The sequence below is a fragment of the Ambystoma mexicanum genome, chromosome 9 (genome assembly GCF_040938575.1).
Source record: "Ambystoma mexicanum isolate Mex_15411 chromosome 9, UKY_AmexF1_1, whole genome shotgun sequence".
Classification (NCBI taxonomy): domain Eukaryota; kingdom Metazoa; phylum Chordata; class Amphibia; order Caudata; family Ambystomatidae; genus Ambystoma; species Ambystoma mexicanum.
The window spans coordinates 542,531,263-542,558,350 of record NC_090931.1 but is presented as its reverse complement, the minus strand read 5'-3'; the positions used below and the strand labels follow the sequence as shown (position 1 = coordinate 542,558,350).

The window sequence follows — 27,088 nt, the reverse complement described above, 5'->3', positions numbered from 1 at the left end:
GCCGCCAACAAATTCCTGACTATTGCAGGCTTCAGCTCCTTCTTTCATGCAAATGATCCTCCTCCGCATTCTGTTTTCCATGTTTTTGTCTTTGACCCAAATATCTTTTACATATCGCTGTCATAACTCCACATCTGTAGTGTGGAAGGGGTAGATACTTATGCAACATCATTTTCACAGTCATCGCCCTCGGAACATAGAAACTCTATCTTCTTTGTATTCTTGTTTATAGCCTGTGAAAGGCTAGTTATAAGGTCAACTATTTCTAATGGCAGGATTGACTTATCCTTTTTTAGGGATTTAAATGCAGAGAGTTACCAGTGGCCACTGGTACAGAGCTCATGTCTGTGATGTCAGGGTTGAATGTTTCATTTACTGCCAATATTCGGACTGCAGATTTTGATTTAGCAGCAAGTATCACATTAGTTTGTTAGCAATGGTATCGAGGGACATGCTTTTCTTTCCTTTCCTGGTAATTCTCATGCTTTCAGCACTCCAAACCGTGAAGGAGACACCTGAGGATTACCCCTCGTTAAAGGGTCTTAAACCGGAGGGAATGCACCTTTCGAATGGATTGTGTCCTCCCACGTATTCCTCATCTTATGATAAATCGTTATCTCCAGCTTCGCTGCTTCGGAAAAAAAAATTCTCGGCAGAGGGCGCTGTGCTCGAGGTTGTGCCGTCGAATGTCCCTCGACGGACTCTGTACTCTGTCGACGTCAACGATGGTATAAATAGCTCGAGCCGCGCCCGTTGCTTCAGTCCTGTTTCTCCGATCGCTTTGCTATCGAGAACGGTGCGCTTGAGATTTTCTATGACGAAAATGTCGTCTTCGACTCCTTCGACACCCAAGACTGGGTTCAAGAAGTGCATAGCTTGTGGATCGAAAATGTCGATCACGGACCCTCACCGCGTTTGTCTCTGGTGCCTTGGTTCCAGTCACCAGACCGATGACTGTGGTTCCTGCCAATCCATGACCGAGAAAGCTCTTCGTGAGAGAAGAGGTAAACTGTCGGTGGGGAGGGAAGCCTCTAAGAAGGCTATGTCCAAATAACATAAGAAAACGACTGATTCGAAGGAATCGGATCGCCCTAGGCATTCAAAGAGATCTCGATCTTGGAATAGATCGAGACACTTTTCTTCCTCGTCCAAAAAAATGAAGAGGAGACATAGATCTCCCTCATCATCATCTTCCGAGTCGACCGAAGAAATTCGATATCCATCAAAATCGGATTCTCCCAGCAAATGGGAAGAATTTCGTAAAAAGATGATGGAGGTATTCGAGAATGCGGCCTCGACCCCCTCGAATGAACCTCGGAAGAGCCATACCCCTACGGTCGCTCCATTGGACGACAAAGGGAAGTCTAAGACTACCTTGGTAAAAACTGGTAGTGTCGAGGATATTCGAAAAACTTGAGTCGACGACAAGTCGTCGAGGACTCTTCGAGAGTCGAGCACCTCTCCGGTGCCATATAAAAAACATAAGTCGTCGACCGTTTCGGCATCGAAGCCAAAAATAACCTCGACACCGGTATCAAAGTCATCTTCGAAGTCATCGAAGATTCCTTCGACAACTTCAAAGGATTTTTCCATTCCTTCGACGTTTATGGTAGAGGAAGAAAGAAGATTTACTCCGTTGCCCAGGTCAGACTTTTTTAAGTCCATGTCCTCAATTTATGTGGAATCTGGCTCAGAGGAAGAGGAAGTCACTCCCTTTGGAGTTTCAGATGGCACAAAGCAAGTTCCTGAGGAACTTATTCATCAGGAATCTGGAATGAGAGACCTGAGTGATACTCTACATTCTGCCAGTGGAATTGACACCTCCCCAGAATTAGAGTTTGCCAGACCTGATCCTGCAGAACATGCAGACTCAGGGTACAGGAGTTTTATGACCAGAGTAATTGAGTATATGGGTTGGGGTAACACTTCACCCATTTTTTTAACAGGATGACATGACGGATATAATTGTCAGAGGTCCTCAAAAAGATCCAAATCTCCCCTTTCACAGGGCTCTTTAGAGGATGGTGGAGAAAAACTGGGAAAAGCCTGAGAGCATTGCTGCTGCAGATAGTAATTTCTTATATACAGAATTAGGGATACTCTGTAGCCACAGTGGTCTGCCCCGGGGGGTAACGTACCAGTGGGGGGCAAGGTCTATAATCTCAACAAAACAGAGGTACTGGTATGTTTAGGGGTTAGCCAGTGTGAAGTGTAAATGAATTAGAAATATTGCACCTGGTCTCAACCCACATAACCTTAATGGTTATCAATTTGCATGCATATTAGAACACTCCTAGAGAATTAAACAGATATTTACAGAGATTGATGTAAACAAAGAAATATTTAATATCATAAAAAATTAAGTACATATAGCAGATAGTAATTTCCCCAAGAAATACAGACTAGCTGGTACGGATCCTGAATACTTAAACAGGCATCCGACTCCAGAAAGTCTAGTTATTCAGGCAGCATCCACATCAAAGCAAACTGCATATCCCACTATCCCTCCAGATAGAGAGGATAAAAAAGTTGATACCTGGGCGCGTAAAGTTTTCACTTCAGGCAGTATGGCCCTTAAATCGACAATTGTCACCTGTACCCTGGCCAGGTTTACCCATACCCTGTGGGACTCTATTTCGGCGGCGGCTGAGCATATTCCGGAAGGCGAGGAAAGGGAAGGCTTCCTGAATATAGTCAAAGACGGGAAGGAGGCAATGGGGGAATGTCTCCAGTCTGGACTGGATACTGCTGATAGTATCAGCAGATCCATGGCTGCAAGCATTGTGCTACGCAGATTTGCGTGGTTGAGGAAGTCGGGGTTTGAACCAGACATGCAAGCCAGGCTCCTTAACATGCCCTTTGATGGCTCGAGGCTGTTTGGCAGTAAGGCTGATGAAAGCCTAGAAAAACTTCAGACCTCGAAAGCGGCAGCTAAATCGCTTGGTGCCTCCATACGCCAGCCTCTAAAACCCTATTCCGGCTCATCTTCCTGGATCGGTCGTTCTTTTCGTTACTACTCCTCATTTAGTAGAGGAAGAGGACAGGCTTCTCAAAGGGGCAAAAGAACCTTCCCTCGTGGTGCACGAGGAAGAGGTGCAAAATCTGCCTCAGGAGCGGCATCTTTACCCTCAGCCACTCCTGCAGCCGCCTCCAAATCCCTCTGAGGCCATGTTACACAAAACACCAGTGGGAGGCAGGATCTCTCAGCATCTGAAGGAATGGCGGGGCATTACCTCAGATGCTTGGGCACTGGAAACAGTAAGCCAAGGTTACTGTCTCCCCTTCTAAAAAAGACCTCAGAATCACCCACCGGAAGCCAACTCCGTAAAAATTCCAGACCCGCTCCTGTTGCAGGAAATGTTAACCCTGCTAGAGAAAGGTGCCATAGAACAGGTACCTGTAGCGGAGAGGAACAGGGGTTGGTACTCCCCATATTTTCTCATCCCAAAAAAAAATGGAGGACTGAGACCCATCTTGGACTTAAGAAACTTAAATAAGTGCCTCAGGAAGGACAAGTTCAAGATGGTGACCCTTTCTCAAATCCTCCAGGCTCTCCAACTCCAGGATTGGTTGGTATCATTGGACCTTCAGGATGCTTACTTTCATGTGCCAATCCATCCAAAGCACAGAAAGTACCTGAGGTTCGCGATTGGCAACTCTCACTATCAGTTTCGAGTTCTGCCATTCGGGTTGACCTCCGCCCCGAGGGTTTTCACCAAACTGTTGGCGGTTGTGGCAGCGAGTCTCGGGAGAGGGGGTATTCACATCTACCCCTACCTGGACGACTGGTTGATCAGAGCAAGTTCTCCAAAAAAAGCTCAGGAACATCTTTCGATCGCTTGCCACTTCCTCCATAAATTGGGCTTCTCCCTCAATTTCAAGAAGTCCCATATGATACCATCCCAAAAGCTCCAGTTTATCGGAGCAGTCTTGGATACTTCCTCGGGAAAAGCCTCGCCTCCCGAAGTGAGAGCTCTCCACATCCAGCAGATGGTAACAAAGTTCCAGAATGCCCAGCATCTACCGGCCTTCGATTTTCTCAGGTTGCTCGGCCTCATGGCATCCTGCATTTTCCTAGTACCAAAGGCCAGGTTGAGAATGAGATCCCTTCAATGGGCACTCAGAACTCAGTGTTCCCAGTTCTCAGGGAATATGTCGGATCTTCTGCAAGTCCAGAGCGCAGTTGCTCAGGATCTTCTATGGTGGGCTTGCAACAACAACATTCTCAAGGGAGAATCTTTTTGGCAACCATAGCCGGAGATAACAGTAGTGATGGATGCCTCACTCACGGGGTGGGGAGCACACACCAACGATCTGACAATCGGCGGTCGTTGGTCTCCATCGGAGTCCAAACTACACATCAACCTTTTGGAGCTGAGGGCAATCAGACTAGCGCTGAAGGCCTTTCTACCCTCTATACAGGGAAAGGATGTCCTGATAATGACGGACAACACGGTGGCCATGTACTACCTCAACAAAAGAGGAGGAGTAGGGTCACTACCACTGTGCAGAGAGGCAATGCAGCTCTGGTTCTGGGCAATACGAGAAGGAATCTCTCTCTATCAGCAATTCACCTAGCCAGAGAGAAGAACACGGCGGCAGATGCTCTGAGCAGGCAGAGCACAGTCTCTCACATGTGGGAGTTAGCTGAGGAAGTCCTTCTGGAGATCTTCGCCCTTTGGGGAACCCCTCAAGTGGATCTGTTCGCCACCGCGATCAACCGGAAGTGCGATCAGTACTGCTCAAGGGAATTTCCTGAAAGAGGAGCTCTGGGAGACGCATTTGTAGTGGAGTGGAAGTTTCCACTGCTGTACGTGTTTCCCCCAGTCCCCATGATTCCTCAAGTAATCAGGAGGTTGAGAAAGTTCAGGAAAACCATGATCCTAATTCCCCGGATTGGGCCAGGAGGACGTGGTACCCGGACCTTCTAGACATGTCCATCTGCTCTCCAATACGTCTTCCACAAAGAGAGGATCTTCTCTCGCAAGAGGAAGGTCGGGTTCTCCATCCAGAGGTCAAGACACTCAACCTTCACGCATGGTTTCTGAGAGGTTGAGATACAAGGATTGGGATCTTCCGGATGACGTAATGGAAGTCTTGCTTTCGGCCAGAAGGCCAGCAACAAAATCTTTGTACCGATGTCGCTGTTACAATTTTAGTAATTGGTGCAAAGATAAGGATGTGGACCCTTTTCAATGTGGCACTCCAGTAGTGCTCTATTTTCTATTACATCTAGCCAATCTGGGGCTCCAGATAGGAATAATCAAAGGATACCTTGCTGCGCTGTCTATTTTCAAGCGCACCTCGGAAGAGGTTTCATATTTCAAAATACCATTAATGATTTAATTCTTAAAAGGGCTTACTAACGTATACCCTCCAGTACCTTTTCATGTCCCTACTTGGGATTTAAATTTAGTATTAACATTTTTGACTTGCATACCTTTTGAGCCTATGCACTCCTGTCCATTGAGGCTTTTAACACTAAAACTTGTACTTCTTGTGGCTCTCACCAGCCCGCAGGGTTAGTGAACTTCAGGCTCTCTCATGCAAACCACCATATACTGTTTTTTATAAGGATAAGGTAGTCCTTAAAGTTAAACCTTCCTTTTCACCAAAGGTAGTTTCGGACTTCCATTTGTCACAAAAAATAATACTACCAACATTTTATCCTTCTCCTCATTTGGGCAAAGAAGAGGAGAGACTGCATAGACTAGATCCCAAGAGGGCTCTTAGTTTTTACATCTAAAGGACGTCTAAATTGCGACAAGATGACCAACTGTTTGTGGGTTATACTGGTCACAAACTGGGCTCATCAGTAACAAAACAGACTATATCCCGCTGGATTAATTTGGCCATAATTGAATGTTACAGATTGGCGGGAAAAGACCCACCAGATGGGCTTCGAGCCCATTCTACAAGGGGAATGGCTACTTCTGCGGCTCTGAAGAGGGGAGTCCTGGCAGCAGATATTTGTTCAGCTGCAACTTGGAAAACAATGCATACTTTCATCAAGCATTACTGCTTGGATACTGCCTCCTCCAATGAGGGGTTATTTGGAGTTCTGTATTCTGTCCATGAAAACTGTAATTAGTACTCCCACCTCCAAAATTGCCACTGCTATGGGAGTCTATCATAAGATGAGGAATATGTGGGAGGACACAATCCATTCGAAGAACAAGTTACTTACCAACTGTAACATTCTTTCGACTGGATGTTCCTCCCACATGTTCCTCATCGACCCTCCCATCCTACCCCGCAGTACAGTTTACGTTTTCTTACACTTTCCTCTCACGAAGAATGTATCTGTCATGGGGCACGCCTGGGTGTTCCTCCTATATATTTATCGAAAAAACAGAACTGAAGCAACGGGCGCGGCTCGAGCTGTTTATACCATCGGTGGCGTCGACAGAGTACGGAGTCCGTCGAGGGACATTCAACGAGCACAGCACCCTCTGGCGATAATTTATTTTTCCGAAGCAGCGAAGCTGGAGATAACGATTTATTATAAGATGAGGAATACGTGGGCGGAACATCCAGTCGAAAGAACGTTACAGTTGGTAAGTAACTTGTTCTTCTCAGCCACTCAGCTTCAGGTGGGCTTGCATAGAAAAGTAGCAGGATGGGGGTCTGTATTTCCCCCAGAGCTACAGTGACCTGCACTGAATCTCACAGGAGAAAATGCTTCTTCCACTACCACTGCTTAAATCCATGGATCTTTTAGTGGATGTTTGTAGACAAACCCAGATGTATTCAGCTACAAAACCGAAAGCGAGGTTCTTGGCCTGTATTTGAGCACAGTGTTTTCCCTTCTATTTGCCCAAATTCCCTCTTTTTATGACCGCTCTTTTTACCGTCTTGGGGGAGACCCACCACTTTATTGCTGCTTGACTACATTCTTTTCTCATGGACTTTAATGGGGCCTACTCCCCTCATCTGCATGGAAAGACCTCCTTGCTTCAGCCCTAATTATTTTAAAGTCCTGTATTTCAAGCAAACACACCAAAGCACCTTGCACAGGCTACTCGCGACAGCTTTCACGTGAACACATACAAAATGCTTGCCTCAGCTCTGACACCAATGCACTCTCTATCCCTTCCCAATGCAAGAGGCAGAGCAGTGAGTGGACGAAAACAGGTCTCCAGTTGTTTGCCATCACTTTGCAGACGCCTGAACTTCTGATCTCCCATGTTGCACAGCCCGACAACACCATCCAGTTCTCGCCAACCACTCTGCTCACTTGGTCTCAGTGGTTACTATGTGAGTGTGTAGAGGTGCCATCTTGGAGATCTGCCCCAAAGCTGCGTCACTCACTTCTGCTGCAGGAAGTGCTTTGGGGATTGTTTCTGATCTGTTTAACCTCCTTCATTTGACATTTTCTCAAATTACTGGAAAGTTTGGTGTCCGTTCTAGTGGTCCGCTGGGCCAGTGAATGCAAATGCTCAGTGTGCCATCTTAGTTCTGTCCCACCCATCATATTGGTATTTTAATACCAATTGTATTATAATCTTTAAATTATGGTGTGGTAATCTCAAGTATTGCTCAGATAAATCGAATCCCATTATAATGTTTCTAGTTCATCTCCTTGTAATTTCTTGGTTGTGACAATCAGCATCATGGCTGCTTCAAAGGGAGAATACTTATAATCAGTTGAATAATATAACCCATCCTGTCCATTTCAAGAATGGTATAAGTTAACATGGATTTATGTACCTGAATAAACCATTTAGACAATGGCACATTCTTAAAGTATCACGATGTACAGCTCGGGGTGCTTATCGCTCTATCTCATAGTTATTATGACATTGCCCCTATTTTATGGATAAACTAAGGCACCTAAATCTTAGCAGAAGAGTCACCTGTGTGCTTCGATATTACCTAATTAACCCTTTTTGTTCCTAGGGTGAACAGCCTTCTAGGGATCAAGACTCCTCAGCTTGGTTTTCCGACTGGACCTTGCTGGCAAGACGACGACCACAGTCCATTGAAAGTAAAGATGTACATCTGGTGATCCGCAGGCAGACCATGATACCAAAAGGTAAGGCAATACCATTCCGGAGCAGGTGCCCTAAAGCTAGATGGGGCTTGTGGGAAATCAGCTCAGATTTTGAAAGCCTGAGCCATCTGAGAGGCTGGTGTGATTGTATTGGAGACAACTATATGCCTGGCAAGCTAGGAATTGTCGGAGGAGACATATGCTCAGATGTGGGTCCCTTACTTTTAGGACCTACAGAATCAAGTTGCACCTCACTGATAACACCCACAAAGACAGAAACCTCTCTTTGGTTGATTAATGGAATTTCCCTACACTTGTGTGTAGGCGCGTTACAAATGCCATATCATATCATATATCATATCATATCAGATGTGGGCTAGCAGTTTGGCTGAATTGTTCCCATTGGTGGCAGAACCGAGAGTAATTTGCCTATTGCTGGCCCTCTTCTGTAATGCCACAAACAAGATAAACATGATGAAATGGAAGAGATACGGCAGTGTTATGATTAATTTAAACCTTTCAGTTCGTTACCTTTTGGTGCATATAAGCAAGCAAATTACTTGGAGCGCTCTGCAAGACTTGGGTCAGGTATTTTGGGGTGTCCTATACAAGGGTGAATCACTGCACACTCCTGCTGGTAAGAGACCTCAGTGAATTAAGCTTTTGATGTTGTGGCCTGCAAGTTCCCTGGTCAAATCGTAGTAGTCCAGTTAGCCTTTCATCATTAAGAGGTTGATAAACTTGGAACCACAGTTGGCAATAGGAATATCTGTTATTTGTTATGTTATTTGACTCATAAAGCGCCTTACACCAAAGCATTGGACAAAACAATAAGCAGTACGGTAGCAGCAAATTCACAATCAGTGTGAAAAAGCAGGTCAGGAAGATAAATGGTAATCTTTGAGGTGCGTTTTGAACAAAGATAAGGAGGATAGAACAAATTGAAAGAGGCAAAGTATTCCAGAATTTTGGAGCAAACGGAGAACGGAAATGAGAGGGTGCCTATGAAGGGCAGGGAACAGATCGAAACAATTGAGATTGAGGCAGAAGAGTGTGATCGGGGGGAGTAGAAAGAAACGAGAGAGCCAGATAAGGAGGGGCAAGGTGGTTGACATTTAAAATTGATACACAGAAAATGAAACGATAGACAGGATTCAAAGGAAAACCAGCATTGAGAGAGCAGAGCTTGGCAGATTGATTCACAATAGATAGAGAGAAAATAAGACAAATAGAAGTATTGTATATTGAGAGGAGGGGTGCAAGTTTGTAAATTGGGAGGACAAAGAGGATGGAAGAGCAATAGAATAAAAAGGAAAAGACCAGTGAGGAGAGAAGTAGTTTAGTAGCATGAGTGGTAAGTAATGGGCGAGCCTTCTGTATATTTTACAGCGGGTGACAACATGATTGGGATATTTGGGACGCAAAGGAGAGAGAGGAGTCAAAGATAACTCCCAGAAGAAAAGGAGGAAAAAGAAAGATTTGGGAGTCATCGGCATAAATGTGATGGGAGACTCCAAAGGAAGAGATAATAGCAGCAAGGGGTTTGGTGTATAACAAAACAGAAGAAGACTAAAAACAGGAACCCTAGGGAACACCATAGGTGAGCGGGTGATTAGAGGACTATTGGTTGAGCCAGGAGACCGAGAAAGCGCGGGATGACAGAAGTAAACTAGTTCAGAACCGTGCCACGAAAGCCAAGATTATAAAGAGAGGAAAGCAGGATAGAGTGATCCATTGTGTCAAAGAAAGATCAAGAAGAACAAACGTAGAGGAATGCTTAGTCTAGCAGGCCGTAAGAAGGGAATTGGATACCGGAAGAAGGGTTGTTTCAGTGTAGTGTGAAGGTCTCAAACCAGATTGGTGAGGTGGAAGACGAGAGTTAGAGAGGACATGAATGGAAATCTGTGAGTAAACCATGCATTTGAGGAGTTTAGATAGAAAAGGCATAAGAGAAATAGGCCGAAGGTTAACAGGAGAGGATGGGTCCATGTAGGGGTTTTTAAAAATGTTAAATTGGCATTTGTGTAGTGCCCAAATGTAATCGGCATGGTAATGTGGTGCTGCAGACTTGTAAGGAGGTACTTTGCTGCAGCACTCTGGCGTTCAAGAAGACTCTTATGTGAGTTCATGGCTTGGTGGTCTGTGGTTGCTGGTATGTACTTGTGGTAGGTAATGCTAAGTGTCGTTTGTATACGTTGGGTTTTATATGGCGCAGCCTTAGCTGGCAAGCAATGCACAGCCATACAAACACGGAATACAGTATGGCTACACTTATAATGATAGAATGCAAGGGGTTTGGGTTCTTGGTGTCCAGTCAACTAGTCGACTGCAATTTGGTCGACTGCAATTTGGTCGACACCATTTGGTCGAATGCCAAATGGTCGAATTTTTTTTTTTATATATATATATGTGTTTTGTGGGTTTTCGTGTGGGGAAAAAAAATAAAAAAGAAAAAAAGGGGGTTGGGGGGGGACCCCCCCAAAAAAAACCAAAAAATGGGTAAAAAAAAATCGACCATTTGGCATTCGTGGCATTCGACCAAATGGTGTCGACCAAATTGTCTGTCGACCAAATGTTTTCGACCATTTGACTGGTAACCTGGGTTCTTTTGTTAGCAGAGCCACATCTTTCTGTGAGTTTCACACATTCCGACCTTCCTAATGTATGATTTAATCCCTGATTCCGAGAGTCTTTCCCTTCGATTCTTCTGCTATTTGTCGGTTGTGAGAGTTGAATACGTTCTTACAGAGCTAAGCGCAGAAGCAAAGTACTAAACCCTATTTGAAAGCAAGTTGTTTTTATTGCGATTTATGGCCCTATTTTATGGCACCAAATGGTTGAAAATGAAAACCTACCTGCAAGTCATATTAAAAGTAAGGGAAGGAACATTAAGCAGCTAGCTGCTGTGTACATTGAAACAAGCAACACTGTCTGTGCTCGCAGTATGCTGTAGAAACATGACTATCAATCGAGTAGCAGGAGAGGAGTCGGGTTTATTGACATACTGTTGTTTCCCAGAGGGACAGAGAAACTATCTTGAAAATGAGGCCTCAGAGGACCAGAATCAAGGGGTTTTCTCTGTGTTTACTCAATGAAGTTCAGCATAATACTTGAAGCCGGTTATATGAACAATGAGCTCCATCAAAGAACATCCTCTGTCCATGCTATACCTGTGTGTCCATGCTATACCCAAGTGTTCATGCTATACCTACGTGATGACCTGTTTGTCTGCAGCAGAGCTGTCCTTTATAGAAAACGGGCCCTAGTCTGATGACAAACACCTACTTGACCCCTTAGTTCTGTTCTCAGGTGAGTGTGTCTTGCTTCCTGGGTGACTTGCCACGTGTCTCTGGGGGTGGCAGGACAACAGGTAGAGCCCAAAGTCACAGCCATCGCCTAGCCTCACGGGATTATCGGTTCATACCATCCAATCACGCGATTGCATAGCCTTTACCGCATCATGGCCCCGGTTATGTCTGTGGTGCTGCTCTGCCTGTGATAGATGCTTAGTCATTGCTTATAGAAAATATAGGAATTACGGTAGTTTATGACTATGCTATATCGATTTACATTCAGAAGGAAAGTGCTTTTATTGCCAAAAGTAGACCTAATGAATAGTTTTGTGAATTTTCACTTTTTTCAATGAGAAAGGGGTTGAAGCCAAACTTTCACTAACTTAGTCTTAAAGACCTCGGGGCGCTATTCTTGCTGTTATGCTTTGAGGTTCAAACCATCCTGAATTGGATCACTCAGCAAGTGAGTCTTGTTTTGGGCAGGATACCCATGACAATGTGTTTGGCATGTTAAAAATAAGGTTTGGACACTGGCCACCATGGGACACAGAGACAATAGTGCTCTCAGTGTGAGGTCCATTGTTGCAGCCCCGAAAAGTGGATTGAGCCCCACTTGTTGAACCCCCCTGCAGTAGAAAAGCGAGCCATTATCGTTGGAACACCCCCCCACCAGATGGGAAAAATCCTGAAGAAAATCGGATGAGGAATCCCTGAGAAAACAGCTCTAGTATCCGCGGCCTGGTCTAGCGAAAGCGAAACCAGTAATGAACATGTGTGCTGGAAGACACTGCAGCGTGGAGGAGACATCCCACGGAACAGTGAACGACCCTCCGAAACACCAACCCAGTGTCTTGGCACAGGACAACGTGGGTGTCACAGTGACGGCTGTCGTACCCCAACAGCCTGAAGAGGTGGGTGTCCTCGAACTGAATCTGCCGCAGCTATGAGCCCGCTCCCCGTTGGACTGGCGCTAGGGGAACACCACGGTCTCGCCCATGGAAACACCCCGCGTCACCCGCTCCACCACTCCTCCGGGAGACACATTGTGGGACACTGACCCAGACTGGGCGGAGGGAACACCCGGAAGGCACATACCTGAGGAGGAAGCAAACCGGATACTTCCCATGCCCTCGGGCACCCCTCTTCTCCTCCCGCGGTGCCGGCGACTCATTGAATACCCCTTCGGGCCACGGCCCGGACCTAGTCGATCCAGATGCTGCCAACTCAGAGGGCGGTGGGCAGAAGTACTGAGACCCCCTGCCCCAGGAAGCCTGCAGCCTCACTGAGCCCATGGGCAACGCGGCTTCCAAAGACCGGAACACTGACACACCACCCAACAGAGCATTGTGCTCCTGAGATCCCGAACCTGGCATATCGGCGTGAACGTACACAAAGCCTGGAACGCCCATGCGTCACACCCCAGGTGGGCAAGGACCTGAACCGAGGGCTAATAAGGAGCTCATAGTTGAAGAGCACTGCGTGGGGGTCTGATCCACAGGACCCCCATAAAAATAAAAGCACAACACAAAACTGCTCCGGCCCCAGTGAGCTCCAGGAAAACAGCACTTCAAAGACCTGAATGCTTACGTACTAAGTGTTGGAAAGCTGCGCAGACATAGGAGACCCTGATCCTCCCACACCAGTCTGAGCTGTAACACAGCCCAAACTACCCACACATTGTGGCCCAGGTGGACAAGGAGCCGAACTAAGGGCAACCAAAAAAACCCATAAGGGAAAAGCAGTGAGTGTGGTCTGAATCACAGAACACCCATACAAGCAACAACAGTGCAACACGAAACGGCTATCCCCATCCTACCAGCGCACCAGGGGGCGAGGGGGAATCAGTGGAGAAAAACTCAGTGGGACGGAACAACGCCAAACCCTGGAATGCCATTAGAAACCGGCCATACCCAATTACGGCGGAACTGGGGACCCACTTGATACCCTTGATAGTGTCCACAATGACGTTGTCTGTCACATCGTGGAAAATCTCTTGTGATAATTACAGAAACTTCATTTCTCACCGAAGTTGATGAAAATATGCTATCTCAACAGTACAAAGCTTACATGCTTCAGCCGTACACGTACGGCATTTATGTTGAGGTCACTTCTGTCTCCGCTGTAGATCGGGGCACCAATAATGTTGCTGCGCAATCTCAACGCTCCAACTCAAATTAGATGGAACCGATTTACGGGATTCATGCTTTTATCATGGTCCGCTTTAGGTGGCTTGCTTCAGAGTTGGAAACAAAGACAATTTGTTCACACTAGCTCCTACAGGAAAGTCCAGCCATATTGTTTTACAAAGAAGCATTGGCCTAGTTCAGTATATAAACTTCAAACTAGGAATGACGTAGGAATGAATGTGCAAAGCACGGGTACACCTGCTACTGATGTATAATTAAAGGTAAATATTCTACGATGCCTTTTAAAACTTTTGTTAATTCGTTTGCCGGTCTTATTCCAGAATTAGATTGCAACTATATAATTGTTTAAAAAGGACATATTTATTGGTTGGATCGTAATATTTTCATATAATTAAAATGTTATCAAGTGTTTGGAACAGGCTGTTGGTTAATATTAATTACAATTGAACGTATTGTCCTATTATTGTTTTCATCTTGGCGGATTTGTTCCTCAAAACATAAATACATAATCCCAGCAACATTTTATTGTTTACATCACTAGTCTTTTCATCTACATAATTACATTTAACAAACGTTAATATTAACTGCATCTGGAACAATCATATACGTGTACCATCTGCAGGATAGTTAGTAATGTATTGTAAAGTTGTAAATATTAGTTTGCTATACTTTGATAAAGAGTGTGTATTAGATTGTTCTTTTTGTGTAATTTGGGAAAGTTCGTCTACATTTGTGTTGTGTAAACGTTCCACTCCAAAATCTGCCTTGTATATCATCTGGAATTTCATTAATTGTTCCTAAAAATTGGCTTTGCATTATTTATTTGAATTGTATAAGTAATTCCGCTGGTCTGTTAGCAATGTAAAGTTTACAGACTAAATTTCCAATTGCTGGATTATATGCACCTAGAACTCTAATGAAAAGAAATGCACTATTGCAATAATTTCCAGAGGAACATGGAATATATCCACGTGCTCCTGTGTACTGTCAAATATATCAAGGATCAAGTTATTGTAAAATTTGTATTTTTCCCTTGTTTTTCCTTTTGCAATATTTATTTGCAAATAGTTTTAAGCAATAGAAATGTAAATCATACATTTGACATGTTTGCAAACATGCAAATTAACAAGGGGGGTCCTGGGAGTCCCTCTGCCAGACATTAGTCCTGGTTACGAGAGACTTACCCAGAGTCTTTAGCTCACTATCTTTCACAGAGGAGAAATATCCCAAACATATCAGTCTTTGTCCTGCCCTGGGGCAGTCCAGCACCGAAATGCTAGGCAATTCTCCTCTGAACAAGAGTACCAACAGCATCCCCAGACACGTGTTTCGGTCTGGTTGGACCTCATCAGTAGGGAGGAGCTGTGCCTCTCTAAGAGTAGTGAGCAAGGGGTCCACGCATGGATTCCCCTAGTAATTTTAGGGTTAGACCCAAAGTTACTTAAATATGCAAATTAACAAGGGGGGTCCTGGGAGTCCCTCTGCCAGACATTAGTCCTGGTTATGAGAGACTTACCCAGAGTCTTTAGCTCACTATCTTTCACAGAGAAGAAATATCCCAAACATATCAGTCTTTGTTATGCTCAACTGGTTCCCACAGGGGCGTCGATCGGACCCGGACAGCTGCGGTCTCCACCAACGTGATGCGTAGTGGCGAGATGACTGTCTGGACTGGCCCACCTAATCTCGTCTGCTTGATCCATAGAAGTATTCTCCTGCAAGTGAAGAAAGGGATTTAGCCACCCGTGGATATGAGTGATAGCCCCCTCCCACTGTTTTCGTTCTCCCGTCTTGTCACCTCCGATATCCCCTTTTAGGAACCTCACCTTATGTTTTTAAATGATGAGCTCTCCATCCTGCGTGGATTGCAGGGGCGCGTTGATGCCAGTTACTTCACTGGTTTGAAGGCGTGGGAGAGTTCAGGAGAGTATTGACTCTGAGGTTCCTGGCAAGTTTCGGTAAGTATCAAGTTCATAGAGTTCAATATGTCCGATGATTCACTCTTGTTTCCCCCCCTTCCTTCCTTGTCTTGCAACTAAGATCGTAGAAGATACCGATCGTGGCAGTTGGTGGCACTCAGGTGAGAGTCTGTATTACCCGACGCCGTCCGGTAAATGTTGCCGGTGTTTAACGTGTTGCTTTCTCTCTCTTTGCAGGTGCGGCACATGAAGATGTGGAGAGTTATAGAAAAATGCCTCAGGTATTTTCAGGTAAGTCTATGATGATAAGTGTTTTATTAGTTGCTTTTCTCGGTCACCTTGTTGTTTTCTTTTGTCCCTCAGGTGCGGGAGTTCGGCGAAGAAATGATGGAGGCAGCGCCGAATCGAAAGATGCTGCGAGGACTGGTGAGTACGGCGCAGTGCTGCAGCTGGAGATGCGACGCGTACAGAAATGATGTTCTTTCCAGGTCTGGAGGCGAGATTGATCCGAAATCAGGTGAGGAATTCGAAATAGTTTGTTTTCTAATCTTGTCCTTTTCTTTCCTCTTGGTTTCAGGAGCTCCAGATTCGAGGCGTGCGTGGCAGAAGACTGGATGCAGACTGCAGGCACGGTGAGCGTTACGCTGCTGGATGCAGAATAACGCGAAGCGTGTGCTGTTGTTGGGGCGTGGTTTAAATAGCCTCCAAAGTAGTTCCAGGTAAGAAGTTCCCTAGAACCACGCCCGAGTAAAAAATAGTCCCTGTAGAAAAATAGTCCCATCCAGGCCTCACGTTGGCTTGGACTCACTAGCAGCATGGTTTGCATCAGGTAAGTAAAGTCTATGAGCCTGGCGTCAGGACTGATTTCCATGATGAGCCTGGCGCCTAAGGCGCCAGGGCTGAATCCAAACAGCCCTCAGCCGGGGCTGTTGGGGTTTTAGTAAGTATCTGGATGCCTGCTTCCGGAGCTGATGGGCTTGGTCCTGATGCCCGGGGGTAGGCATCATGACAGCACTCTTTCTTCCCCCCCCCCCCAGGCCCCTCCTAAAGTTGTTCTTCCCCTTGGCCCTGGTTTGTCTGGGAAGTCCCGATGGAATTTCTTCAATAACCGAGGTGCATGAACGTGGTCACTAGGCTCCCATGACCTTTCTTGTGGTCCGTAGCCCTTCCAATCGATTAAATAAAAAATTTTTGATTTAACCATCTTGGAGTTCAGGATATTTTTTACCTCGAATTTAGGTTCTCCGTCTATCATGATGGGGTCGGGTGGTTTGGTTAATCTTGTTCCTGGTTGAACTGGTTTTAAAAGTGAAACATGAAAGACAGGATGAATTCGCATATTAGAGGGTAATTCCAATTTGACGGCCACCGGGTTGATAGTGGCCTTAATGGTGTAAGGTCCCAAATATCTAGGGTTAAAAGTCTGAGTTCCCTTCAGAGGTATCTGTTTTGTAGCCAGCCAAACTTGATCCCCAATCTGGTATTATGGAGTTTCACTTCTATGTTGATCAGCATTTTTCTTATATTTCTCTTTTGCTTGTTTCAAATGTTCTGTTGCCTCTTTAAAGGCTTGTGTAATAGTTGAGTGCAAATGACTAACTGCGGGCATTTCTAAATGCTGAGGTGAATCTAGTTCTGAGGTTCGAGGGTGATGTCCATATATGGTATAAAAGGGGCTTTGTCCGGTTCCTGAATGTACAGAGTTATTGTATGCATACTCGGAAATCCATAAAATATCTTTCCAATTACTTTTGGTCTGGTGTAGCATAAAACGTAGGTACTGTTCAAGGGTCCGGTTGGTCCTCTCCGTCTGACCATCAGTCTGGTGATGGTGACTGGTTGATCACCTCACGTCGATTTGCGTCAATTGACAACATTTCTTCCAAAAATGTGAAATGAATTGACTACCTCGGTCAGAGACCAATTCGGAAGGAAATCCATGTATTCGAACAATGTTTTCGAGGAACTCCTTGGCCAGAATTGAAGCAGAAGGTAATCCCTTTAAAGGAATAAAGTGGGCCATCTTGGAAAAAAGATCCACAATAACTAGAATGGTGTTAAATCCATTACATGGAGGTAGATATGTAATAAAGTCTAAAGATAAGGTGTGCCATGGTGTAGGTGTAATATCCAAAGGTTGTAAAAGGCCAGCTGGTTTTTTCTTCTGACTTTTGTTTTGGGCGCAAATGCCACAAGACATCACAAATGACTTCACGTCTTTTCGGCAGGTAGGCCACCAGAATTGTCTCTTAATTTTAGCTTAAGTTTTTGCGATACCTGGGTGCCCTTCCATCAGGGTGTCATGATAATTGGAGATGACTAGTTCTTGTAGTTCCTTGTGTGGTAGAAATAGTCGCCCTTGATAATAAGGTAGATCATTGATGACTGAGTAGTCCGGGCCTTTCTTTACCCAGTCCTGCAGGGCTGTTGGATCGAAGAGTTGTTGAATCTTTACCTGAATATCCTCTAGTGTCTGTAGAGTAGTTATGCCAAGAATTCTTTGTTCTGAAAGTATAGGCACCGGTTCTGGGTTTGCATATGCTTCTCCCATCCCTATTCGGGATAAGGCATCTGCCTTGCCATTTTTACAGCCTGGTCGATAAGTGATCACGAAATCGAACTCGGCAAAGAACAATTCCCATCGAAGTTGGCGCGATGATTGGGCCGTGGCTGTTTTTAAATACTGCAGGTTTGGGTGATCGGTGATTACAGTAATGGTATTCCTGGCATCGAGAAGATAATGCCGCCATTCCTTGAAGGCGGATTTGATGGATAATAACTCTTTATTGGTAACCACATAGTTTAATTCGGGTGCCGAGAACTTTCTGGACCAAAATGTTTCTGGGTGAAGTTGACCGGTTTCAGGATCCTTCTGGGACAGGACAGCTCCCATGGCTAAACTGTATGCATCAGTTTCAACTATGTATGGAAGTTCAGGGCGTGGATGCTTTAAGACAGGTGCAGACGTGAATTTCGCTTTCAGCTCTTGGAAGGCCTTTTCAGCTTCTTCGGTCTACAAGAAGCATTTGTTTTTTCGCAAAAGTGCTGTGATAGGGTGTACAACATGTGAGAAATCCGGAATGAATCTGCGGTAGAAATTAGCAAATCCGAGCATGCTTTGTTCCCCTTTAACTGAACTGGGTGATGGCCACTTGAGAATTGCGTCCACCTTTCGAGAGTCCATTCGGACTCCTTTTGGAGTTGGGATAAATCCAGGGAATTCAACTTCCGTAGCATGAAAAATGCATTTTTCCAATTTTGCATTTAACTTGTGCTGGCGTAGTTTCTCAAGGACTGCACGAACGTGCTTCATATGGTCTGATTCTGAGGAGGAGTACACTAGAATATCATCTATGTATAAGACAATGCAGACGTCAATGAGTTCACGAAGGACATTGTTCATAAAATACTGGAAGGCTGCTGGTGCATTGCACAACCCGAAGGGCATCACCTGGTATTTGAATAACCCGTACTTAGTGCAAAAGGCAGTCTTCCATTTGTCGCCTTTCTTTACACGTACCAGATGATATGCCCCTCAGAGATCTAATTTAGTGTAGATGCAAGCGTCCTTTACTTGGTCTAGTAATTCGGGGATCAGAGGCAATGGGTATCGGTTCTTAACCGTGATCTGATTTAATGCGCGGTAGTCTATACACGTTCTGAGGTCACCTTCCTTTTTAGGCACGAAGAACAAAGCTGAAGATGCAGGGGACTTGGATGGACGAATGAAGCCAATTGCAAGGTATTGGTCCAAGTATTATCGCAGGTGAAGGTTTTCAGGTTCCGTAAGGGCGTAGATCCTACTACATGGAGGTTGTGCACCGGGTATGAGATCGATTTGACAATCGTAAGATGTGTGAGGTGGTAAGGTGTTGGCCTGTTCTTTTTGGAAAACATCCTGGAATTCTTGATATTCCTGAGGTAACTGCACAACTGGAGTAGCAACTGTGGCCAGGCCTTGGTTCAAGGGTTTTTCCGGGCAACAAGTATGTGCACAATCCGGGAAGGTTATTCTCTTCTCTCGCCAATCAATATAAGGCTTATGTGTTTCCAACCAAGGTATCCCCAGTATTATTTGGTACTGCGGGGCTTTGATTAAATCAAACACAATAGTCTCTCGATGCCCATCTTAACCCAGTAATGTCATCTCTGCGGTGGAATGAATTACAGGCCCAGAGGCAATTTCAGTTCCATCAACTGTGCTGATGACATCCGAAGTGGTCTTTTTGCAGAGAGGTAGATTCATCCTAGTAGCCGATTCATGGTCCACATAGTTTCCTATGGCCCCGCTATCAATGTATGCCCTTACTGCGTGCATACGTGATGGCTGCCTTAGATCCACAAGGACCATTGGTATGATGAAGTGCGAGTTCTGAGTATCCTTCTTCAAGCTCGGCAAGCGGACCTCTACGCTTGTCGGGTGTGGTCGTTTCCCGAATCAGGCTCTGTTCGATTTTTATCACAACTCAGACTACTTTTTTGGATGGTTTTATAGGGCAATCCTGTAGAAAATGTCCTGAGGCCCCACAGTACAGACATAATTGCATCTGCCATCTCCTTTCTCTTTGCTTTTGAGTTAAGGGTCCCTTGACCCCCCCGATCTGCATCGGTTCTGGTGCATCTGTTCCTTTGAGGGTAACATTGGGTTTAACCAATACCCGATTCTCGAACTTAGCTTGATCAGCCTTTCTATTCTGAAGTCGGTGGTCTAACTGGACCACTAAGTCTATATATTCTGCGCAATCCTGAGGTGGGTTCACAACTTGGGCCAAAACATCTTTGAGTTCACCCCAAAGTCCACGATGAAATAATGTAATTCGTTTTACCTCTGGCCATCCGGTTTCCACCACCAACCTATTGAAGGTTGCGATATAGGTTAGTAGATCCTGGTTACCTTGTCGTAAGGATAAGAGTTGGTTATCCAGGGCCTGTCACTGTGAATGTCTGGCAAATAGTCTCTCCATGCTCAATTGAAACCCTTGGAAATCCCAAAGAAGAGGGTCATCCTGGTTGACTAGTGGAATTGATCAATCCGCTGCGCTGCCACTAAGGTATGATAGTACAAAGGCTACTTTGGCTTGGTCGTTCGGAAAAGCTCCAGGTCTGCATAAAAAGTGCAAGCGACATTGGTTCATAAACACGGCAAACTTTTTCGGGTCCCCAGCAAAACGTTTGGGTGGAGCTTAAGGACTGCTCCCTGGTAGAACCACTTGCACAGGATTGCTCGATGAAACAGGAGTTGGATTCCCCCCGAGTCCAGGTAATGGTGTTTGCCCAGCTGTGTTTTGCAGCAATTGTCTAGCAAGATCATCAGTGCGCTCCTTTGTCACAAACAGTTCTCTCCTGAGGGCATTAGTTTCTTGGCGCGCAGAGTGCACTTTTGCCCTAAATTCCCCTAACAATGGGGCTAGTTGGTCGGTCTCTGAGGTTCCCATGACGCCCGGGTGGGGATTTGTAGATAGGCTTTGCGTTCTGTTACGCTCACCTGGTTCCCACAGGGGCGTCGATCGGACCCGGACAGCTGCGGTCTCCACCAACGTGATGCGTAGTGCCGAGATGACTGTCTGGACTGGCCCGCCTAATCTCGTCTGCTTGATCCGTACAAGTATTCTCCTGCAAGTGGAGAAAGGGATTTATCCACCCGTGGATATGAGTGATAGCCCCCTCCCACTGTTCTCGTTATCCCTTCTTGTCACCTCCGATATCCCCTTTTAGGAACCTCACCTTATGTTTTTAAATGATGAGCTCTCCATCCTGCGTGGATTGCAGGGGCGCGATGATGCTAGTTACATCACTGGTTTGAAGGCGTGGGAGAGTTCCGGAGAGTATTGAGTCTGAGGTTCCTGGCAAGGTACGGGAAGTATCAAGTTCATAGAGTTCAATATGTCCGATGATTCACTCTTGTTTCCCCCCTTCCTTCCTTGTCTTGCAACTAAGATCGTGAGAAGATACCCCTTGTGGCAGTTGGTGGCACTCAGGTAAGAGTCTGTATTACCCGACGCCATCCGGTAAATGTTGCCGGTGTTTAACGTCTTGTTTTCTCTCTCTTTGCAGGTGCGGCACATGAAGATGTGGAGAGTTATAGAATAATGCCTCCGGTGGTAATCAGGTAAATCTATGATGATAAGTGTTTTATTAGTTGGTTTTCTCGGCTCACCTTGTTGTTTTCTTTTGTCCCTCAGGTGGCGGAGTTCGGCGAAGAAATGATGGAGGCAGCGCCGAATCGAAAGATGCTGCGAGGACTGGTGAGTATGGCGCGGTGCTGCAGCTGGAGATGCGATGCGTACAGAAATGATGTTCTTTCCAGGTCCGGAGGCGAGATGGATCCGAAATCAGGTGAGGAATTCGAAATAGTTTGTTTTCTAATCTTGTCCTTTTCTTTCCTCTTGGTTTCAGGAGCTCCAGATTTGAGGCGGGCGTGGCAGAAGACTGGATGCAGACTGCAGGCACGGTGAGCGTTACGCTGCTGGATGCAGAATAACGCAAAGCGTGTGCTGTTGTTCAGGGGTGGTTTAAATAGCCTCCAAAGTAGTTCAGGTAAGAAGTTCCCTAGAACCACGCCCGAGTAAAAAATAGTCCCTGTAGAAAAATAGTCCCATCCAGGCCTCACGTTGGCTTGGACTCGGGGCTGTTGGGGTTTTACTAAGTATCTGGATGCCTGCTTCCGGAGCTGATGGGCTTGGTTCTGATGCCCGGGGGTAGGCATCATGACAGTCTTTGTCCTGCCCTGGGGCAGTCCAGCACTGAAATGCTAGGCAATTCTCCTCTGAACAAGAGTACCAACAGCATCCCCAGACACGTGTTTCGGTCTGGTTGGACCTCATCAGTAGGGGGGAACTGTGCCTCTCTAAGAGTAGTGAGCAAGGGGTCCACGTCTGGATTCCCCTAGTAATTTAGGGTGAGACCCAAAGTTACTTAAATATGCAAATTAACAAGGAGGGGGTCCTGGGAGTTCTTTATTGATTTGTAGTGTTTGCACCTTGAATTAACTCATGTATTTCTCTTCTCTATTTATACATTCAAAAGCATTTCATTCTTCAATGAAAGCATATGCATTATCATGTTTAATACACAACGTTTCGGCAGGCAATGCTCAGTTTAAGAAATATGTATTCATTTCCCTGAAATACTTTTTAAAATATTTGTGTAGTATGTATCTGTGGCCAACATTTTTAGGGAAGTTATAAATATGTAATTAGCTCTTTAGGTTCTTTAACAGTGTATTTAAATAGTTTGATTTCTATTTAAAAAAGTCTGTAAAAGCATTTTTAATGAGATTCATTTTACCATGTCTTCCAATGCCTCGCTCTAATATTACATTGTTTCATTAGAACTATTTGCCATTTTAAAAGAATTCAAGAGCAAACCTTGCTCCATCGATGGCCTAGTAAAGAATTGCGACTGGTGTCAATCTATCCACAATGCCTTTGCTGATAAGGGTACCTCTCATCTGAATACAATCAAGTTATCTAGGAAATCACTAAGCCTAACCAAAGATCCCATTTTGGTTGTTCCTGAATGTGAGCTACTCAACTCTCACAGTGCTCCTTCCTTTTCATTTACACCTTGTACTGAGACTACTATCCGTGAGATTGTCTCCAACATGAAACCCACTTCATTCCGGGGGACGTTTGCCCCTCTAATCTTTTTATCGGATGTATTGATGAGCTTTGTCCTTGGGTTACCAAGCTAGTCAACCTCTCATTTGCTGAGGGCTCTGTTCCATTGTTCCTCAAGGAGGCTTGGATCACTCCTCTTCTAAAAATGGACAATCTTGATCGTCCTGTCTTAGAAAACTACAGTTCAATAACAAAATGTTCCTTTTCTGAAGATTCTCAATAAAGTTGCCTCTCTGCAATTTCAGCATTTTATTGAGCAGAATGTTATTCTTGGTATCCACCAGTCGGGCTTCAGAGCCTGTCATGGTACGGAGACAGCCATGTCAGATCTCAAGGCCAATCTCCTTTAAATTGTTGACCAGGGTCAACCTGCACTCTTAATGTTATTGGACCTCTCCTCCTTTGGTAACAGACCATATACCTGAACAATATTATCAGGATTGTTTCTGTTTGATTTTACTCCCTGACTAAAGCAGCACAACAAAAGGTTGTTTGTCTTGGAAGTTTTCTTTTTTTTCCCCCCCGAGACCGTGGCAGGACAGACAGACGCATCCAGGTCCTACCACCCTACTGCCAACACTAACCGCATTTCCGGTTATACTTTTTCAGCCCATTACTTCTTCACTTCTTTTCCTTTCTGCATATCTGTCGCTTTTTGGACACCACCGCTTAAATGCATCTTTTTCTGTAATGAAGTAACAGATTAAGTTTAGTTGTGTGTCACACCACACCAATTTGCTTTAGATGGTTTGACACTTATGTTTTTTATTGTTGTTTCATCACTGTTTTTTTTTTTTTCCTTGTTGATTCATCACCTGTTGATTGTTTTATATACATTAAAAAATGCTTGTTATGTGATACTTGCTTCCTTTTGGTATCTTACATATTGTGTCAAGAGGATTTATTTTCTCAAAATAAATGATTGCAGCATTTACTGCTTAAACATTGAGCTACCTAGGGGAGCCCTGGGAATCAAATGACCCCCATTTCAGCTCTAAACCCCTGGCACAGCGACACTTCCTTTCTCCATGATTTATTGGACCTCTCCTCCACATTCGATCTTGTGGATCACAGTGTCCTGGTGGATGATTACAATCTATAGTTGGTTGTTCAATTCTGGCTTCTCTTTGGATTGCATCTTTTCTCAGCCCTCGTAACGCCAGAGTCTCTACAGGGGAGGCTTGCTCTAGGCCAACTCCTATTACATGCCGTGTCCCTCAGGAGTCTTGCATTTCACCTTTCCTATTTAATGTCTATATCATCCCACTTTTGAGACTGTTAGACGGCCTGGGTGTCCAGTAAACAAATTATGCTGATGAGACTCAGGTTGTCATGAAACGTACAGCTGGTATGTACAGGGCCTTGCTGACCTTAACAACATCTATGCTGCAATCCATGACTGGATGGCTATTAACTCTTTAGCACTCAATACCAAAAAGACTGATTGCGGCTTCTAGTCTCAAAGTTAAATCCCTACTGCAGGAATACGCTAGCATCACAATTCTCAATGCTGTTATTCCTGTAGCCAAAAAAGTGAAAACTCTTGGCGTCATTCTGGGCGCTGAGCTAATTATGAACTAGCATGTTGTCCAGACGCGTAGCTCCTATGGCTTTTAAATTAACTTCTCCGTAACATCCGGCCCTTTGTGTCACTCAAGGATGCAGCCACCCTAGCCTCTGCTCTCATTAACTCTCGTTTGGATTATTGTAACTGCCTCCTGAGCGGTTGTTCCCAGACTAATCTATCCCTTCTTCAGAGAACCCAAAACGGTGCAGTTCATGCCATTATGGGTCTTTCGAAACGTATGCACAATACCACCTCCAGACGGGAACTCCATTGGCTTCCAGTGAAGCACAGAGTTACCCACAAACTTCTTACAAGTGTGTTCTTAACACTGCCCCCAAATATCTCATGGATCGACTCTTACACTACACTCCATCTCGTACCCTCAGATCTCAGAACCAACTTAGACTTGTGCAGCCTAGCTTTAGGTTGGCTAAGGCAGGCAGCCGTAGTTTTGATGTCTTGGGTCCGTGTGCCTGGTACGCACTCCCGAACTCCCTTAGAGCTGTCACAATGACCACTGAGTTTAAAAAAAGGTTGAAGACATTCTCTTCAACCTCCCTCTTGATTGATTCCTCTGACTGATTCTTGCTCTATGATGCTTCTCTTTGCATACTTTCCTGCCAACTCTTTTCCTATACGTCCGTTTATTTTTTGTGCGCCCTTAGCCTATCGGGCGTGTGGCACGTTATATAAAAATTCCAATAAATAAATACATTAATCTGTTGATATTAGCTCAGTGTGCTGAAAACAAATGTTTGTTTTCCATGATAGTAAATTTGTATATATTTACTTAATTTTTTTCTGTAAGTGTGCATGTATGAATTTAAATGTGGATTTTCTATGATTGTTTTTTAGAATGCCTCTATACATAGGAACTAACATGTGATGTGTAAGTAGTAATGTGTATATAAGCGTACGTACATTCCACTTTGCTTTTATAGACTACAATGTTATCTTGCTGTTTTATCATTGTATTAATATTACTTATGTTGTAAAAAGCTTTGTGCAATAATAAAGTTGACATTTGTATTACAGCATATTTTTAGGTATTTACTTATTTTTTTAACGATTTTAGGTATATTTTCCAAACATTAAAACATCTGTTATCTGTCAATAGCGACAAGCTGCCCCTCGGAGTGAGCGGGCGCTCAAGACTTGCATGTCTTTTAATCCATTCTTAAAGACATTCATGTGTGGACTAAAATTAAAATAACATGTTAATATGCAATATTCTTTTGTTATGTGTAGTTTTGTGCTAAATAATTGTCATTGTACATTTTACAAAAAATTAAGGATCTTTTAACGCAAGTCATGTAAATGCCTATGGAATGCACATACAAATGTAAACTTTAATGGTTTCAGTTGCGCGCACTATTTTTGAATTTTATTAAAAACATTAAATTGCATTAGAATAAGCCATTTTATGGCATAATTTGTACAAGTGCCAATGTCTACGTTGTTCGTACTGCAGCAACATATTTTAACCACGGATAAATTAATATGTTACACACTTAAATTTATGTATACGTATTTACTTTCTACGTTGTTGGATTTTCTATATACGTTTAAATCAACAAGTGTACAAGTAATGTTTAAAAATAAAAAACATTTATCTGTAGAAATACTAACATTGTTGCATATAATATTATTGTACTATTTCTAACATGTTTACGTTTGCTCATTGTCCTTTTGAAATACAGACCAATGTTAGTACCACATTTAAAAGAATTGTAATGGAATTTGATATGTATTTTTAACATGCATGTTTTAAATTCTCTGCTGTACCTAAATGTAAAAGATTAACAAAACATTAAGTTTTACACAAAATGTACCTTTAATTTCTACTTGCATAAACCGAAAAGAATTACATTATTAAAAAGCGCACTTTATGGTTATTTATATCAATTTATAAAATTATATGTGCACCTATTTTTAATACATTTTAATAAAGTATATTTATTTTAAAGGCAAATGTGAACTAATTTACAAAATAAGTGTGTACATATGTTAATATCATGCTTACTTAATACAATTTAAAAATGAAATGATGCACAACTTTCAGGTAAAGTACAATTCTCCATGGTAATATATTTGTAGTGTGCCTGTATCCAGAGATCTCTACTGTGCCGCAAGAGTCACAGAAAGAGGAAACGAGATGCAATTTGGCTAGTATTAAATGTAATTTTTGTATTTTCAAACAATGCTGAAGTTGTTTGCAAAGGTTTTACTTATGTTACCTTCTTTTCTACTGGATTAAAAATGATGTACATGTGACGGATGTGTAACAAAGTCAAACTAATTACTTTTAACCAATGCAATACATTGCGTTAGTGTCTAAATAAAAGCTATTTTGTTATAAATTAGTCTTTTTTTTGGGCAGGAGGGATATTTTATGATGCACATATAATGTGTTAAATGGTATTTGGGTTACAGTTTTGCAAAGGTTTTCACTCTGTTAATAGGTATATTAAAAGTCTTATATGTTAAATTAACATTTATAAATTGTAGTTTTTTCAAATTAAAATTTTCTTTGTTTTGATTGGGTTTATG

At 43.9% G+C, this 27,088-nt stretch overlaps 1 protein-coding gene across 1 annotated transcript in view; it reads left to right on the top strand.

Annotated features, from left to right (window-relative positions):
* LOC138488252 (uncharacterized) overlaps positions 1-27,088 on the top strand; it is a 2,582,589-nt gene that overhangs the window by 495,156 nt on the left and 2,060,345 nt on the right. Inside the window, exon 6 of the mRNA XM_069615092.1 lies at positions 7,900-8,035. Coding sequence (XP_069471193.1) covers positions 7,900-8,035 — 136 coding nt within the window. The remainder of the gene's footprint in view (positions 1-7,899; positions 8,036-27,088) is intronic.